The sequence below is a fragment of the Carassius carassius genome, chromosome 36 (assembly GCF_963082965.1).
Source record: "Carassius carassius chromosome 36, fCarCar2.1, whole genome shotgun sequence".
Lineage (NCBI taxonomy): Eukaryota > Metazoa > Chordata > Actinopteri > Cypriniformes > Cyprinidae > Carassius > Carassius carassius.
Window position 1 is genome coordinate 27,161,761 of NC_081790.1, and position 20,470 is coordinate 27,182,230.

Here is a 20,470-nt window from a genome sequence, read left to right on the forward strand (position 1 = left end):
CAGCCATGTTTCTGTAAACGGAAAGAGGCTGCATGATCTACTGCTGATTAATATCAAAGAGCCGACATTCAAAGGAGCAGCAAAGAAAATGACATGAGGCAGGATGCAGTTTCTGCATACAAACGGTTCTCTTGAGTGTCACTAAAAAAAACCAGCAATTTGTCATCTGGGTGGCTTTCTTGAAATCAGTAAATTATCAGAACCCCTTCACCACAACACAATGGGAAGATCATCAGCTTCCAAAATGTCACGTCACTGACAGGACTGGTTGATCCCTCACTGGCCGGCTGACACACACACAGATCAGTCACATGGTATGTCGTTAGGATGTGGGAGAAATACAAAGAGCCCCTTATCAGTCAGTCGTTGCAGTGCTTTCGGCTAAGCCCCTCCACACTCAGGTGAGACAGAGTTTTCCTGCAAGGAGGTGTAAACCCAAAGAAAATTAATTAACACTGGACAGAGGCTGGTCTACCTTTGCTGTCGGCTGAACGCAGCCGTTCCGCCATGTTTACCTCTCCGTGCTGCTGCATTTTCAGCTCCACAATAAAGTCGACAGCCTCTTGAGATGATTCAGAACAAAATATGCCAGAGTACTTTGACGGAGAAATACAGCTCTCTTAAACACACTTTGGCACTACAGAAATGCTTTTTTTTTTTTTATTTTTTTTTTTTTTGTAGCTTTTATTATTTGCTGCAACACTAAAAGGGATTTTGCTCATGTTTCGGTGTGATGATCTCTGTAATAGGCTCTTGTGACTGTTTTCGAAAGTGCAAAGAGGAGAATCATTCATTCCAACCTCTTTAACCTCCTTTACAAATAAACAACATTTTGTTGATGCTACTCGTTACATATTAAGTAGCAAACTGTTAATTCTGCTTTTCTGTTGGAGGGAGCTAAGTAATATTCAGTGTCCAGTCCAGTTAACTGGATTTAAGCACATGAATTATGAGAGTATTTCTTTTTGACCAGTGCTGCGAGATAAAAGCAAGTACAGCACATTTGCTGACTACTGCATTTAAAAATGTGAGCTAATAGGTGTATGAAATAAAATATGAATAAGATAATAATTAATAAAACATGCTCATCCCTTCATTTTATTTTATTACATGTATATGTTTAGTTTGCATTTATATTGACAAAATGCAGTATAAGTAGCATAAGTAGTGAGTAAAACTAATGCACAATGTACAATATTTAATAATTATTTCCTGGAGCAGCGAGTTAATTTTATCATAACTACTGTATGTCAAGATAGTTTGATTATAACACAATGTAAAAAAAAAATAATAATAATGACTTAAAGTTTTATAATTCTTCTGTAATTCCATGGTACTAATTATCATTGTATTGTTTATTTTCACGTAGCATCAATATTTAAATGTAAATATTTAGGTCAGGCCAGAATTTTTTAGAATTTCTAGCATGAATCATGAAATCATGTGTGATCATGGTTTAGTACAGATAAGTTTTGTGTACTAATTGTGCATGTTTTGAAAATAAATTATGCTTCTGAAAGGATGGGAACATTCTAGAAGTCTCTGTAACAATCTGGAATATTCTACTGCTTTGTGGAACATTCCAGAACATTTTAGGACTAGTCATAATAGACAAAAATCATCCAACAGACACATTTTGGGGATCTGGGAACACTTCAAAGTTTTGGATGACTCACTTTTAGTAACTGTTTATTGATTTTTATATTCACAATGACAAACTTCATAAAGAAACATTATAAATAATAGTGAAACTAAACTTTAATAAAAATTACTTTTATTTAAAAAAAATATATATATATATATATATATATATATTCTTTTTTTTTTTTTTAATTGATTGATTTTGTTTTTCATAACAGTAATATTCTGTAATGAGAAATTCGCAGTGCTTTCTCTGTGTCAGTGGTGTGAAGCATCATTCCTCCCACAAATGACTACTCAGTGTTGTGCAGAATGATAAGAAAATCTAAAACAAGTTTATTCAGCAATGTGGTCTTGTTTTTGCTGCCACAAGAGGACTAAACAAAGTCTTATGAAGCATTGTGACATGCAATGCATGTGTTTTTTGAAAAACCTCTTGTTTTGCATGCTATTTTAAGGCCTTTAAAGGTCAGCATGTAATTGGTGCAAGGTCGCTTCGAGCACAGCCCTTGATTGAGGACAACACTCATTATCTCGTCAGCTTTCTGTCTATCACGCCCTCCATCGTGCCACTGCATTGTTCATGGGGGAATCACAGCCCCAGCCAGACATAATTATTCTGCATATTTCAGGTAATTAAAGAACCAGGGGTCTGCTGAATATTCAAGAATGCATTTGCAACTTTTGGGATATAAAGCAGCCAAATACCAGAGCTGGGATTTCTGCAAATCCATATTCAGTTGTGTGACAGGTTTCACTAATCCACTTGGAGTTCCATTAGTTCTATCACTCCTCTGCTCTGTCAATCTGCCTGTTTTGTATTTATTTATTTATTTTTGTCACTTTAACTCATTTTTCTACTGACTTTGTGTACATGTTGTTCAGACAGGTCTATACACAGCAATGGTATTCAAGTAAGAAATACTACAGAAACTAAATGATCACATGTAAAAAAAAAAAAAAAAAAAAAAAAAAATTAAATGCTGCACTATTATAATTGAGAAATAAAAGGCATTTCTACCCTGATTTTAGCCAAATTTTAGTTTAAAGGGGCATGTGACATTAAGACTTCAATGTAAACATCCACTGCTATGATTGGTTTACATATTTGCATATGAAATAAGTATTACACGTGGAACTCTTTTAACCAGTTATGAAAAGTATTGATTATAGAATTATATTTAGATCTACTCTCAATAGCAGTGAGCTTGATCACAGCCACATTGCAACTTGATTTCTGCACTCTCACAAATAATTTTATCGTAACTAACACAATGCAAATGAGTAATTAATTGTATAGTGTAGACAGTGTCATTGATTATAATGGAAGTGTTGCCGACAGTGCTGAACCGAATCACCGTTAACTTCTGCTGAACTGAGGAGATTGACAGCTCCAGTGATTATAAAGGTGGTGTTCTTTCATTCCCAACGGAAATAACACATGATTTTCATGCTATTATGAGGAACAATGTGAAGGTGACTGTTTAGTCACTAGCTTGGTTTACTAATGCACAAACGGAAATAAACTATTTTGCAGCAGAGAATGTATGACCGTACATGAGTCCTTACATATCTAAAATCACTTATGCAAATGTATAAATAGGTTACTGGCCTAAAATGGACCAGGCTTCATTCCGATAGTCTAAATGCAAGTCTTTAAGTTAAACCATACTTAATTAATTCATATAATTCAATGTATTAACAAATTCATAAATAATTAAATAAAAATAGGCTTATTTTTAATTGGCGAATTAACTTTTTCTTTTCTTTTTAATTTATTTTGTAACTAGAGATTGCTTCACAGCTTATTAAAAAAAATAAAAAATCATCAATCAATCAATCAATCGACCATTCAACCAACCAATCAGTCAACTCCTAGAAGAAGCTTCATTTTAAGGTTTGTGCATTGTGTCAGCTGAGTCAAGGAAAATCAGGAATTTGGGTCTGTGGTAGAAAGAGCTAGAATCCATTTCATGCTTTAGTTTTTTGATCGATTTATTTTATAGCTGATGTTTTCGTTGTAGGACCTGTCCTGGCCCCAATCATAATGACTGCATCTCCTACCCTTCTATCACAACATCAATCTCTCTTCTTCTCTATCCATCCTTCTGTTTATGACTTCGGACTCATATTGCTCAGTGGCCTTCTTTCTATCTTTTTTTTTGGCCTATTTGCTTCTTTTCAAAGCATCCTTACTATCTTTATGAGACCTGAATCTCTTTTTTCTTCTCCACAGGGCTGTAACAGGTCACAGAGAACCCATTCCCGATGACAGCAAAGACAACATCACCATCTTCACCCGGATCTTGGACCGCTTGCTGGATGGTTACGACAACAGATTGCGTCCCGGACTAGGAGGTAGATAAATGCGTATACACATTTCCTTCCTCATTGTCTCCAGTGTCTACAAGCTGGCCTTACTGTTGGCTTGCAGATGGCGCATGTTTTTCATCAGTCTGTCTTTCATATATTACACTTCTTAGCACAAGTCTCACACCTCTGAGATCCATGACAGATTGTGTTTTGGAACAGTGAATTACTCATCTTCTCTCAGCACTGTAATGTTTATCAATAGCAAAATCTGTCACAGAACGGCGCTCTCCTGAGATCGCTTACAAATCCTAAGCTTAAGGAGCCCCAGGAGCCTCATGAGTTGAAGACGGCTGATGAAAATAAAGAAAAGTCTTGACAGCTGCTGTGATGGTGCACCCACAGATTGCTCATGTAATCATAATGAAGAAGCTGATCGGATCCCCTGGTCATTCTTGATTCAGAGCACATTAAATGCTGAGCATCGATGCACTATATTCTACGTCCCAATGACATTTATAGAAATCTCCCACAGATGTCCATTAGACCATATCCCTCTGGGTATATTTTTTATCCTCCACAGGAATCTGAATCCCTAGTGACCTCTAAAAGTACAGACCCTAAATTGTGAGCTCAGCTGTGGGCAGTCAAAAATCAAGATGTATGCTTTTGATAAATAAGCTAAGTCACATTGGTGCACTGAGAGCTGCGGGCTGATACTGTGGATCTGGAAGGCTTCCATCGCCTGGCTCCCGTCCAGTCACCCCTTTCAAGCTCCATCAAATCTTTCCATTTCCACCCTGCTTTACATAGAGTAGTTGCTGATGTGTAGTACAGTACTCATCACATCAAAGTTGCTAACTGGAACATGATGACTTACTTCAGATGGTTAAAGGCCTAGAGTGTGCCACACACATGACATTTTTTAAGTGCCCATATTATAGGCATTTAAAAGTTCACAATTTTATTTTTGGGGTCTGCTTACAAGTTTTAAAGTTTATTTTTCTCATAATATAAATTTCTATGTTACCTATTTTCACCCTCTGCCTGAAACACTCTGTTTTAAGTCCTGTCTCTTTAATGTAAAAGGCTTAGTAGTAATTAGCCTTTCGCCGAGCCCCGACCCCCTTAGTTACTGTTGCTACTTCCGACAAACAAATGGTCAAACACGTCCAGCGCGACAGATTGCCATGACGGGAAGAGGTATACCCGTGCGTGTCAGTGACCTTTTTTGGAGTACTACCTCCGCGATATCCTCCAGATCGAGGAAAAAGGGGTTTCAGTATGCCGTGGAGGGAAAAAAAGCGAAATCTGAGAAACACCATGACCTGTACCTCAAATGCAACCAGCACAGCCTTGTGTACCAGTCATGCTCTTGCACTGCCGGGAAAGTTCTCTTTCATATGTTATGGTCTATTATTGTCTATTGCGAGTTGCTATTTTTATTATTATCTTGGTGAGTAAAGGTTTTAAAAATGATAACTAAATACTAATTGAGTCTTAAATGCATAATGTAGACATATAGGCTAGCCTATATAGGCTAATGTTGGCATTATTCTTTTAGTAAATTTCGGCTGCTATGGCGAAGCAAATAAGGCAGAGTCTTTATCTTAATTAATTTCATTATTGCCAAATACCCATCTTAATTTAGAATTTATCTTAAGTAAAATTTTTAAGAAAGACTCATTTTTATTGGTGCGTTGGCCTATTTATAGGCTAAATGAGTCTATACCTAGGGCTATTTAGAGTTCTGAGATCGTGTGATGTCACAGAGAACTTATTTTATTTCTTTGTTCAAACTTCCAAGTGGCCTTTTACGTTAGTCATGTATAAATTATGTTAAAACTTGTATAAATGACTCATTCTTGACAAAAGAGCTGTGTGCGTGCGTACATTTGAATAATGTCGGGCTGTAAACGGGTTCGGGCTTTTAAAAAGCTGTCAATCAAAATGTACTTGTCTGGCTCGGACCGAAATCTGTCGAGCTCGGGTCCTGTCAGGCCTAACTTTTAAGGCCCGATTACAGCTCTATTTTAGTGTCCGATTTACAAACGCCGTGGGCGCACCGCTTCACCATCTTGCTTGGAGTCAAAGTTTGTCGGAACTGCCTCACATAGTAACGGTTGCTATGATGTGTGATTGGACAATGGCCGTTTTGGGGGAGGGGCCGGCGAAAGGCTAATTGGTCAACTGTTTGTGTCAGAAATGTAATGCCAATTACCATTAGTTTTCATCCCCCAAGGCATTGTGAGCAGCTGTAAAAGGTGGTGCTGTATTGCAACTCCATATAATATTTTTTCTCTCACAGTGAAAAAAATCAGTATCTCATCGACATAACAAAATTATTTTCCCAAATGTTTTCTGAAGTTGGGCAAAAGCAGCCAGTAGGTGGGAATTATGCAAATGTGTAACATGGTGACATACGTAGACACAGAAATATTGGCAGTAGTACAAAGTGTTTCAGGCCAGTTTTTTGCTGGAAAGAATGAAGGGGTCATGGACTGAGAAATCTAAAATTTTAATAGGTCATTGTTACAAAAAAAAAAAAAAAAATGGAAAAAAAATCTGCCAAAATGAACCCGCCTCTGCAGAAGATCAACGCCTGCTTCTACATCGTTGCCTGTTTAGCCACGCCCACTGATTTGCATGTGTAATAGGCAAATAATAAGTGAGGTAAACAAAGGTCTTTGCTGAAATCAAACAATATACTTAAAGTATTTTATGAAGATCCAGGACACATCAGTAAGCACTTGATCCTTTGTTTACTACATTTTAGTGCGGATTCCTTTACAAAAAAAAAAACAAATTCGACGCATGTTTTTCAGAAAGATTGAAACTAAAAGATGATGCTGTGCCGAATATTTTGGATTCGATGGTAATGTCACAACACACAAGTGTGAGTAACTGTTTTTATTATGTGGTCACTATTGCTTTGTCTGTTATAGCAGATCGTTGATATGTACTGAGCAGAGGTGGAAAGAGTACAAAAATATTCTACTCAAGTAAAAGGACCATTACATTAATTAAGTTTTACTTAAGTACAAGTAAAAGTACCAGTCTAAAAATCTACTCAAGTAAAAGTAAAAAGTATCTCATTTAAAATCTACTCAGAGTAAAAATTACATAGTTACATTTTAACAGAGGGAGGCAAAAAAAAAATGGGATAGGCAAAGAGCGATAATTAAACACATCTGATTCAGCTAAACTAATCATATATACATAACTGATAGCCAATCGTAGCAGTCCAAGTCTACAATTCTCCATGCCTATTCAAACAGAGCGTTCTGATGAGGACAAAAAACTTCTAAATCATGATGCGAGGCATAGCTCCCTATCTTTCTTCTAACCCACTCTAAAAATCGGCAAATCTGCTGTCAGCCCTCTTAAAATCAGTAATTTTGTGATCTTTATGAATGCTTGCTGAAACCAGGAGCTGCAGTGAGCCAAGTGAATTATTTGACTTTAAATCCCAATTAACAACTTTAAAGTTCATTACATAAAGTATTGTCCTTCCCTCTAGTCAGTGGTGAACCCAGTCATAGACGACATCAGGGTGACAATGTGTCTTAAATTTCTCATTCAGACAATCTCTGTTCCAGTGAATTCTTGAAATAAACAACCAAATACACCACAATAAAGGACAATATACATCTACTAACAAATAGGTGCTTTTTTGAGTTTGCTCAGTAAGGTTAGTTGCTGCAATTGTAACAGAAATTGGGGTATTAAAATTAATAACATGGCAACAATAAAAACACCTAGCTAGGTTGTTAAAAGTCTTAGGTTACCTACAATAAAACTTGCTATCAGTTCATACTGCTGTCAAGCTGATGCGATGAGACCTGTTTATCAGTTTGGTCAGGTGATATTAGACATATATCTCATTGTCTTTACAGATTTATAACTTTAAAATGAATTTACATATTTGCTCTTACACATACTCTTTCTTTGTCTTTTTGTCCAATCAGAAAGTGTGACTGAGGTGAGGACAAACATCTATGTGACAAGCTTCGGGCCAGTGTCAGACACCGATATGGTAAACATGATCTTAATATTGTTTAAAGTTTTTATACAGATTAGGTTTATGTGAGGATTGAATTTTTTCTTTCATTCTTTCTGTTTAAATTTTCATATTCGCTTATGTTAATATTTTTCTGTTCCTCATATTTATTGCTTTTTTAAGTAATATTTTATGCTTCATCCAGGTATGGTTACATGTAATTAATGGCAGATTACCACATGGGAATAGTGAGATGTTTTCTTTGCTGTTGAATTTAAAAAGATTTGTTTGTCAAATTTGCCATAGAGGAAGACATAGTACCATCCTTTATTTCCCTTTGTCCCAGTGAATGTGTGAAGCCATGTTCCTTCATGGGCTCATTTAATAGAGAAGATAATTGGTTGCGAGAATGCAAGGAGAAATGCATGTGTCTTAATCATACACACAATTGGCTGTGGTTTGCAAGATGAATCACCACAGCCATGCGGCAGCACTTTGTATTTTGTCTGAAACATAATTCTCTAATTTTCTAATCGTGAGAAGAAAAACATCACAATCTGTCAAATTATACAGAGCATGAAACGATACTCAAATTACACAGCAATAATCATCAAGGTTAATATTTACATAATCAATCTATAAAATTTATGAAAAAAATTCTGCATTTCTAAATATGTCTTATGTATTGCTCCACTTCAAAAAGTAGAACTGCTATTATGAAATTAGTAGGAAATTACACGATATCTGTTACACAGAGGACTGTGGGAAAGTTTATCACAGAATCTAAGTTTCTGTAGTCCACAACTACAGCTCTTTTTCAAGATGTTTGTGAATACAAAAAATAGAAATGTCACAATGCCCTACAGTAGGCCTAGATACAGTATGTTCTGTAAGTGTTACCAACCCAAAATGTGGCTGTGAAGTACCCAGAAGACTACAAATCACAAGCTTGCTATAATTGGCTGCTGTTGCGATAAGGAAAAACTCATTATCTTTGATCTATGCCTTGAAGTGAGAATATCACATTCTGCATGAGAGCCCAAGTATGTTTTCATGACTTATCTTCAGCCTACTCTGCAATGGTGTCAAGACCGAATTAGAAGACCGAGGCACAACCAAAGCTGTCAGTTTCAGGATGGACAGTGAATTTGGTCGTTAAACCCAGACAGCAGGTTCTGAATTGTTTGGCCATTGCATCGTCATGCAATGACAGGAGATGTGGTGTAACAAGCAATGCTGAAGAAATGCTTTCGGAAGGTGAAGCACTGTGACTGTCTCGCCAGCTACCTGGAGGACAAAGAAGTCCAGGACTTTTGTGCTCCAGCCAATTGGATCAAAAGTCTGGCATTGACACACACCAGCTTCTGTCACCTGATGGAATTTGGGTTCCTTACCACTGTCACCTTTGGATTGTGTAGTTTGTCTTTAAAGCTATCCAGGCCAATACCTATGTTTCTGCAAAACTCAAAAAGTGTACCTATACATAGAAATCCCTGCCGTTTCCAATTGGAATTAACACTAGAGACAGATGTACTCCAACAACGGATTTTTTTCTTTTTCTTTTATTCTTTCTATTTAAATCCAGTCACAAATATTGTGTAATGACTTAAAAAAATTGCTGAGAGATTTGAAGACTGATGTTTTTAGTGTTATCATCACATACACAGCTTCATATGTGTATGGGTTTTCTAATGCTCAGTAGCTCAAATGACACAGTGTTGCACTTGTGAGAGGTTAGAAAAAAACAACTCAAATCCACGCATAAGTTAAAATAGCAAGGTTGTATCAGTGGATGCATTTTTTTAATCACTTTTGCATTCACTAACATTATCGGGTAGGTTTAGGGTTGGGTTTGCTGTAGAGTTATGTTGTTTTCCAACACGATAGAGCATTAACCTTTTAGCGACTCTCCCTGGACATTTGATTTCTAAACCACTGTAATACATATTTGGAGCAACGTAGTAAAAACGCGCCACAGTCACATATAGAATGCCTGTTTTAGCTCCAGCCTGGGTTAATTTAAAAACACTTAATATTCAGTCATTTTTATTGATTTGACACCATTGACACTACTGAGTGTGAATAAAAAGTAAACTGAATTGAGCTGAATAATGGCACTATTGTATTCTGTAGAGCTGCTTTATAGCTGAAACTGAAGTTGTTTCATAACTGATGAACTTTGAAACACTGACACTACTTTTGAGCTGAATAATGACATTATTTGCCTGTTAGAGCTGCTTTAAAGCAGACATTTTAATTTGTCTCATGAAGTTTACATTACTGCTTTGAAAAAAAGATAACTTGACTTGATACTATCATCTTCTACTATGGAACTGCTCCCTACACTGCCCACCACATCGACTCCTTTGACAGAATAAGTGCCCTTAATGGACTTCCCCAAAAATCCAGTTCCACACAACCTCTATCTCCCCATAATCATGGGCATCCTCATAGGTATCTGCAGAGGTGTTGTCTTTTTGGATGTAGAGACAGCTAGTGTGCCCTCTTGTATTATATGGGGCGCCATTTGTAAAGCGGCTCACGCTGAAAATAACAGCAACATTTAGTCACATTTAGCTTCAAACAATGTTTAAAAAACTGGTATGAATTTTTGACGGTCACTTTTTAGCACATTTACAACAATATTTGTCAACTTAGAGATATTTTAAATAGTTCAATATAAATATGAAATGTTACACCTAAATGTTAAATGTTAAATCTAAATGTTTAATCTAAATCTAAATGTTAAACCTAAATGTAAAAGTTAAATCTAAATGTTAAATCTAAATCTAAATGTAAATGTAAAATCTAAATGTTAAATATAAATCTACATGCTAAATCTAAATTTAAATCTAAATGTTAAATATAAATCTAAATGTTAAATCTCAATGCTAAATCTAAATCTAAATGTTAAATCTAAATATAAATGTTAAATCTAAATGCTAAATCTAAATGTTAAATCTAAATGCTAAATATAAATCTAAATGTTAAATCTAAATGTTAAATCTAAATCTAAATGTTAAATCTAAATGTTAAATATAAATCAAAATGTTGAATCTAAATGTTTAGTTTGAAGCTAAATATTTAGCTAATATGCAAATTCAAAATGGCAATAACCGGAAGTGCCAAAATAAAAGCTTGATGATGTCAGTGTGTGTTTATAGCATCGTGTCAAATAAGTAACGAATAAAAACCATCTCATCCGAGGAAATTGACTCTTGGACATGGATGATCTTGATAATGACTACCTAAAATAATAAACACGTTTGGAGAAACTGTATTTGAAGAGTAGGCTAGTGTCACTTTTATGAAAATGTCCGTATGCTTAAACGCCACCAAGAGCCTATGTTCTCTGCTAACGCCGATTCGTTGGACATTTTGAACGACAGTAGCGTCAATAGTTACCGTACCTGGTCTCCAAACGTGTTTATTATTTTAGGTAGTCATTATCATGATAATCCATGTCCAAGAGTCAATTTCCTGGGATGAGATGTTTTTTATTCGTTACTTATTTGACACGATGCACACACACACTGACCTCATCGAGCTTTTATTTTGGCACTTCCAGCATTTTTAATTTGCATATTAGCTAAATATTTAGTTTCACCCGAAACATTTAGATTCAACATTTAGATTTAGATTTAACATTTATATTTATATTTATATTTAACATTTATATTTAACATTTAGATTTAAATTTAACATTTATATTTAAATTTATGTTTACCATTTAAATTTATATTTATATTTAACATTTAGATTTTATATTTAAATTTATATTTAGATTTAACATTTAGATTTAACATTTAGATTTAGCATTTAGATTTAACATTTAGGTTTAACATTTAATATTTATGTTTAACTATTTAAAATATCTCTAAGTTGACAAAAATTGTTGTAAATGTGTTAAAAAGGGACCATCAAAAATTCATACTGGTTTTTTAAACATTGTTTGAAGCTAAATGTGACTAAATGTTGCTGTTATTTTCAGCATGAGCCGCTTTACAAACGGTGCCCCATAGTATTATAGCACATATCAATGGGTAAAACCCAACAGTCTGTGAGGTTAGGCATTTGAAAATTTGGAGAAGTGTTTATTAATGATATATCATAGATAGTTGTGTTATATTGAGGCTACAGTTTATGTGACGATTGGTAACATAAACCTTGTTTGGTGGAAATCTGTAATTTCTTCATGCATACAGAGAATGAGTAAACATTCATCTCAGACTGTTGTTATGCCATCACAAGAGTTATTTTCATCGTGCTGAAAATAACCGTCCATAATAAGTGATCTAGTGTCTCTATGTGACGTCTCATCAACCCCCCATGATTCCAAGTCATTGGTTTTGCATATGGGAACATCAGTGCTGAGTCTAACAACGTCACAAGTCTAAAATGAAAGATTCACAGAAACTGATAGAATATGCAGGCTTTGCGACACAATTCTGTGGGGAGAATGATCAGTCAGGTAGCGGAAGATAGCAGTGGTAAAATTTCTCAAGAAAAAATACTGAACCAATGTATAAAGTCAAAGCTTTTGGCTGCTCTAGGCTATGACTGTGGTTACAGTCACTAATCTTTGTGGTGGCCTGGCAATGTCACATTATACCTTGAGGAATGCTGCGTTGAATGCTGTTAGAGTTATGTTACTAATGACTTACCTCATGCAATATCGGCCATTCATTACCCATCTAATCCATATTGCAAACAAAACTGGCAAGAACTTTCCGAAAAGGCATGCTCTGGTCTGATAGTACTGACTCTCTTCATTTTGTGAGAGTTAGAATGTACAAGCTTTCATTAGTCAACCAGGAAAAAAGTTAGAAAAGTTACAAAAGTGTCAGTTCCAAACAAGCAGGTCATTACTTTCACTGGAAAAGTGCCCTCTCAAAGAGTTTGCCAGATCATTATACTCTTGGTAGAGTGTTCTAGCAGCTATTGGTGTTCTCTATAATGATTGGTGTTCTCTATAATATAGACTCTATAATGCCCCTGCATTATAGAGTCTAAGTTGTAGACACTAGTATATCCATGTGCTATATTAAAGGACACATGTCCAGTTTGTAATGTTAGTCTTGTGATCTTTCATCACAGGCCTCAGGAGTAAGCTGAGAGAAATGAGCCCATGTTGTCTGCACCTGAGGTCAAAGTACAGGTGCTTCATATAGTCTACTATTCAGCTTGCCATCTTTTTATATTCCCATACTAACTCAACCTAAATAGTATTTTTGGTCTTTCCACATTGTACAACGTCAGGTATAGTTCTTTTAGTTGTAACTTTCTCATTACTTGAAGATCTCAGAGGAAACACTTCCCTGTGACATTTAAAAAATGCACTGCATCAGCTTCATCAGCATCTTCTAATGCACAATATGTAGTTCTTTTGACATTGGCTTTATTACCAAAATCACATTTAGGCTTTTTTTTTTTTTTTTACCCTGAGCCTGCATTTTTGGAAATGTCTCAGCCTTTTTAGAGTTCATCTTTTGTCCTTCCTGAAGGGATTGTCAGAGACTTACTTCATTGTGAGCCTTAAAGAAATTCTTCTTAATTCACTGCAAGATTAAGCTGGATAGAATCCTTATATCAGATCAAAAGCGCTGTATAATAATCTCTGAAGTTACACATGAGATACTAGTACAGGTTAGTTATAGTCTAGAACAAGCTAGCAGCAAACTATTTGCTTAGAACCGTCTAGCAAAGTTATGACGTTACTGTATATTTACACTCTATTTTGGTTGTTTATGTCATGTTCCTTATTTTAATTTGAAGTAGTTCAAGTCGTGGTTCCCAGTTTGCATACTGAGAGCTTTTTCAACAGCTTGTGCAAATGTCAGATTTGCTTCAGATAACAGTATGTGTTGTCAGGCTTTGTAGCAAATCTCTGTTATGATCCTGTTCATGCTTATTCAGATTTGTCGCAGACTCATTGTTCACATCACTTTGTAGGGATTTCATACCGAAGTGGGTCGCAGAATTTGCACTTCTCCTGCTTGGATGTGCTTCTTATATTACCTCAAGACATTATTACATATAACCCAGATTATATTTCATCTCTTGGCAGCACCCAGTTAGACTTTATACTTTATGTCTATGGATGGATGCTTTATGCTTGTTTAGTAAATGCTGCTGTTTTATTTTATTAATATAGTTTTTTTCAGTGCTGTTCATCTTTTTTGTTTCATCTATTTTTCTTCATATATCATCAACAACAACAACAACAATAATCATAATAATAGTGTTTAAATCCTGGACAACTTGATCATATTTTAAAAAAAAAAAAAGAAGTGCTTTGAATTGCTAGTGCTTCAAGGCAGATTTCATAAAAACTAGTTAGTGTGTGGTAACACTAATATAACAGCAATGATATTATTAAATTATTTAATGTTATTATTAAATTGTATTGCCGGTTTGTATAATATTCTGAGTTTGCATTTGACTGATTGTATTCATTTTGAGGAATTCTGAATGTGTTTTTGTGCAGGTGAGATGAGTAAATACATGTTCATATTAAGTCTAGAACTACAGTAACATCATGTTCACACAGCATAAACAACGCTGAAAAAGTAACTCAGATATTTTCTTCTGAAATAAAAAGTAATTTGTTACCTTAAAAGTAATCTGATTATATAACTTATAATTATAATAGTGTTATATAGTTATTATATAACTTATATAATTATAGTGTAGCTCAATTGGTTGAGCATTGCCTATCAAGCGCAAGGTTGGGGGTTTGAAACACATGATAGGTAAAAATTGATAGCCTGAATGCACTGTAAGTCGCTTTGGATAAAAGCGTCTGCTAAATGCAAAAATTTAATTAAATTTAATTTAATATAACTTGTGTTACTTGCAATGTGTTGCCCCTAACACTGCTGTTTTATATAGTAATATCTCAGAAAGCAGGACATTTTACCAAGAAGCACATTTGAGAGAAGACTGCAGAAGATTGCTATTTTTTTATATGTATTGGTATTATTATGTTCTCAATATAGATTTGGTAATGCAGTACCAGTAGTTTTTACATGTTTGTACCTCTTTTTACTCATATTTGTCAAAAGTGCTGTTGATCTGATTGTCTGAAACTAATAAGGAAAAAGTAATGTTGAGGGCACCTTGAAGTTGTGTTCTTGGAATCAAAGAACTTTATGTATTTGATGCCTTCATTATATTCTGACAAGTCTCAATGTAAGTTGTCAGTTTATCACCTATTCTGTTCCCATTCCCATTTCACAAGCATTACTGTGGTGTAATGACCTCATAAAATGACTTTTTTTTTCTTTTTTTCTTTTTCCCTAATCATCCTCATCAAAAGGGACAAAAATAGCACAGTGTCAAAATTATTCTAAATATACTATGCCATTGAACAGATGCATGGTCTTAAAAGTTCCCGGGGCAAAAACAGCATCTATGCTTCCTACAGGCCTAACATTAGTGCAATTATATCACCGCAGCCTTGACCGAGTGCCTGAGCTGTCAGTCATGACATTACACTATTATGGAAGAAATGAGGGAAAGACATTAAGTGAAACAAGGTCAAGAAATAGCTTATGAGACCGGTAAAGAGCAGAGCACTTATGTGATGGCCTCGTCTGCAGATTACGACAGACATTTCTTTCACTTAGTTCTTTCACTTTACAAAGCCATCCATAGAGTCATTATCTCTAGGTTATTTCTGCAGTTTTAAGTATAGCAGATGTCATCGTCTTTTACACTGTAACCATTTTTCCTTTTACCTCCACCCTAGATCATCTTCTTCATCATCCTTCATCCATCCTTCAGTTTTTTTTTTTTTAATTTCTCCTACCAAGCCTTTTAGCTTCTATTTTTGTTTCTGACTAATGCTTCTTTTTCCACCTGTCTTGTGAAAGATTGCTTTGCTCTGTAAGATTTGTTTGCTCGTCTGCACTGTCATTGCCCATTCCTTCCTTTCTCTATCTTGGGTTTCATCTGACAAGTCGTCTGTTTTGAAATTTAGGCCAGGCTAATTCGCCCCAGGTGATGTGTCGAGCCTTGTGCAAACTGAGGATGACATGGTTAGTCGGGAGTTTGTCCTGTAGCATGAAAAGTCCTCATCTCATTTCAAGTGGAACTCAGGAAACCACTGGCATCTGCCACACAATGCCTAACTTAGCTCTTAAATGTTTTTTGTTGTTGTTGTTGTTGTTCAGGTAAAAGTTAGGCTTTTATACATATATTTTAACACATTTAATTGGATAGTTCAACAAAAAAATTACAATTCACCCTCATTTCGTTCTAAACCCGTAAGACCTTTGTTCATCTTTGAAACACAAATTAAGATATTTTTGATGAAATCCGAGAGATCTTTGAATTTCCATAGACAGCAAGGGTACTACCACGGTTAAGGCACAGAAACATAGTAAGGACATCGTTAAAATAGTCCATGTGACATCAGCTGGTCAACCGTGATTTTATGAAGCCACACAAAAATGTATTGTGTACGAAGAAAACCAGAACAAATACTTTTATTCAGCAATTCTTCATCTTAGCGACACCCTCAGGCGCCATTTTGGGGAGTATCACAACGAATGTGTTGTTTACGTGCAGGAAAAGCACGAACATGCATTGTGCTACTTTACAAAATGGTGCTAGGGTGATGCAGAAGAATTCACCTCATAATGCAGCCTATTAGAATATGTTTAGAATGCCACTACAATTCAAGTTATATATTCAAATATAATAGCTATAATTTTGCATAATTCAGCGAAAATAGTTCCAAACAAAGCCAGCATGTCTCAGAGCTACACTGTGTGGTGTTTTGTTTCTGAATAAATCAGATTTTGAATGTATCAATCATTTAATGATCCATTCATGAAGCCACTTGCTTCGCTTCTAAAGTAATCAGCAATATTGAATGAAATGTTTGAATGAGTTATTCAATGAATCACTCATTAAAGCAGGGACTTACTGCCACCTACTGGCGATTTTAGTGTCACATTTATTTATCCATGACAGGCCTAAACCTGACAATGACCAGCACAAAAACACACGCAGCATAATATTGGTTAATTAACATTATTGAAAAATATCTCCCAAAATATTGAGAATTTTGTTAATATTGCACACCACTACTCTCTTTACCATTTATGTTTTGCAATGATTAAACATTGTAACCAATCATAAACTTGATTGTGTCCGTGAATGCAGTTCTGAATCAGGATAGGCCTATCTGTAATGCCAACCAGTTCTAATAAAAGCACTTTTCTTTTTGGCTTTTGTCACTGAAAGTATACTGGCTACTGGTTAAAGTCAAAGGGATAGTTCACCCAAAAATGAAATGAATGGACCATTGACACTCTATCTACAATCTCAATTGGAAGTGTCAATGGTCCATTTGAGAGATAGGTTGCAGTAATGCACTTATAAGTCTGCAATCCACAGTACACCTCACGCACAGTATCCCAAGGCGACTCATGCACCGGCTGAAGAAGAAGATGCGAATGCGCTCAGGAAAGTTCAGACATTAAAGTGAAAAAAAAACCCGATATAAATTCTGTTCAGTTTCTTGCACAGACTGATCGTTTTGAGTCTTTACACATCAATGTATCGTTACGAGCCACAGCATTTAATTTGGTTTTGATTGTATATGTTTTATGATTCTCAAAGCCGTGATTCCCATCCACTGACATTATAGGACCAACAGACTGCAACGGTTTGAGTTAAAAATCTCAGTTTGTGTTCGACTGAAGAAACAAAGTCACCTACATCTTAGATGCCCTGGGGGTAAGCAGATAATCATCAGATTTTCATTTTTGGGTGAACTATCCCTTTAAGGAGAGTGAATGTGTCCTCCAGTAACTGCAAACTCACATTCATGTTGCCATTCTGATATCGAACACCCACTTTTCCCATTCAGTTTCCAAAAGATTTACATAAAGGTCATTCAATGTTGCTGAAGATAGACTCAGAAATACATCAACAAGGCTGCAAATGTGGTTTCATACTGAGCATCTCTCAGTGTGATATTTCTTAGTCTGTGCTCATTCTTGTTTTTACCCAGTGTCATTGTAAATATGTGCCTCTACCTATGTTTCTGCAAAACTCAAAAAATGTACATTTACCTACAAATCGTTACAATTTCAAATATACCAATTATGATTTACAGCGTGAGAGTTTTGATTAAGAAAGCCTGATGAAGTTCCTTGCACAATGTTATGTTATGACTTAAAAACTAATGGTTCGACAAAATAACTCAAACCCATGTATAAGGAAATTCAAATATCATGGTTGCATCAGCAAATCACTTTTGCATTTTTTTCAGGTAGGTTTAGGGTTGGGTTTGGAGTAGAGTATATTGTTTTCCAATAAGACAGAGCATTACATTTTAGCGACACTCCCCAGACATTTGAATTCGGAACCACCACAATGCTTATCTGAAGCAACATAATAAAAACACAGCAATACGTACCTGTACGAATGTTGTACTTATGGCTTTTAAGGTGCTGTACCTTTTATATATACATACATTTTTGGTCAATCAAGTATGCAGTGGCCGTTTTCTGTTGGTTGATAACCTGAAACAGAAGGTCTGAAAAAGGAGTTTTAGTTCACCACTTTCCAAATGATATATTAGACTAATTAAAAATTATGTAATTTTATACTGACCTTCATGTTTGCTGCAGCTCTTTTTATCAGCATAGTGACCCCATCAGTCAGACTCTAAAAGAAGCGTAAAAAACTGGTAAAAGTCATTATTTAGCAAACATATTTAAACATTACCACAATGCTAAGTCGTTTATTAATGTGTTGTGCTGCCAAGGTTGCTGTGTGTGGGCTGCCCGTATCAGTCACAGTGTGTCCTTGCTCAAGGGGAAGCAATAACCAAATTAGGACTCAGAGAAAGATCGGGTAGAAGTTAAGTGAGATGTGCAGTTATTGTTTACAAGATTTCAAAAACTTTGTTTTTTATATAAATGTACCAGTCAAATGCTGAGTATGTCATTACAGTATATAATACTGATTGATAACATATCACGATACATAGATTGTAATACGATATATTGTGATACAATGTGATACTGTAACTAAAGCTTATTTATATTGGGATAATTCTTATTTTAGGAATATGATATATTGCAAGGTAAGCTGTCATTAAGAACACACCACAATATATAAACCTTAGCAATAAATAAATAATAAAAATGATTTAACCAGAACATAGCGGGATCTGCATTTGCAATAATTAGTCCCTGTAACATTCAACGTTATTGAAACACTTTTTATGCAGGATGAGTAAAGGAGGATACATAGAGTGCTTGCAGGATCCTTCAGTTAAATGAATAATATGTATAAAATGTATTTTATAAAAAGACCATATATATTTTTGGACCCTGCTCTAAAGGTTCACAGTTTAAAGGGTTAGTTCACTGAAAATTATGTCATTAATGACTCACCCTCATGTCGTTCCAAACCCGTGAGACCTCCGTTTATCTTCTGAACACAGTTTAAGATATTTTAGATTTAGTCCGAGAGCTCTTAGTCCCTCCATCGAAACTGTGTGTACGGTCTACTGTCCATGTCCAGAAAGGTAAGAAAAACATTATCAAAGTAGTCCATGTGACATCAGAGGGTCAGTTAGAATTTGTTGAAGCATCGAAAATGCATTTTGGTCCAAAAATAGCAAAAACTATGCGACCCTATGCGACCTCACACGGGAAGCGGCGGAACCAAGGGAACAGTGGACGTTACCACAAAAGCCCAAATGATGCCACACTTCAGCTTTGTACACTGAAACATGAACTGGAACAATCCTTTCACCCTCCATTACCAGCAGCAAACTACATTAATGCTAACATTAGTGACGTGCTCTAATCCTAGTATTTCCTGTCACTCAGGATTTATTCAGAGATGAAGACTGCCATCTAGCGGTCAGGAAATAAACTTAAAACGAAACAACTCAATAATATATCATATAATATTGATATTACGTTTTTAAGAATCGATAAATTATTCCCAAACAAAATATCGTGATACTCAAGTGTATCGATATTTTCTTACACTCCTAGTATATAAAAGTAATGAATTTTGCTCCTAGCATATTGACTTGTGAGTGTGTTAAGGCTGTTGTGTTAAAAGCTTCTTGGGCAGGGTATACAAGAGGACAATTTGCATCCTTAATGGGTGGCATCCATGAGCGCTGGTATTGTGTTTCCATAGCTACAAGACGTTATGCGGTTTGCACAAATCCATGCTGTGTAATTGCAAGGCAATGTAAGAATCTCAGTTTCCCAAGTCTCAGTCTAGATGTTCTCTCTCAGATTAGTTTATTGCCATTACCCAATGTCGGATCTCTAATGAGCTTTCAGTCGGATGGGTGTGATAACATTTTTGTTTGATTGCAATCAGGACTTTGAATTATGAGTGCTTCATGATTTAATAACACGCTTTGACTTTGCAAGTTAGGCTTATGAATGAGTATAACTTTGTCATTTTCCCTTGGTCCAGGGAAACAGAATCACACAAAACTTTTTTTGACCTTGAAATATGTGCAACGTA

General features: G+C 35.5%; 1 protein-coding gene across 1 annotated transcript in view; it reads left to right on the forward strand.

Moving 5' to 3' along the window:
- Positions 1-20,470, forward strand: part of LOC132117502 (gamma-aminobutyric acid receptor subunit alpha-3-like) — a 220,801-nt gene that overhangs the window by 46,787 nt on the left and 153,544 nt on the right. Inside the window, exons 3-4 of the mRNA XM_059526826.1 lie at positions 3,878-3,999; positions 7,920-7,987. Coding sequence (XP_059382809.1) covers positions 3,878-3,999; positions 7,920-7,987 — 190 coding nt within the window. The remainder of the gene's footprint in view (positions 1-3,877; positions 4,000-7,919; positions 7,988-20,470) is intronic.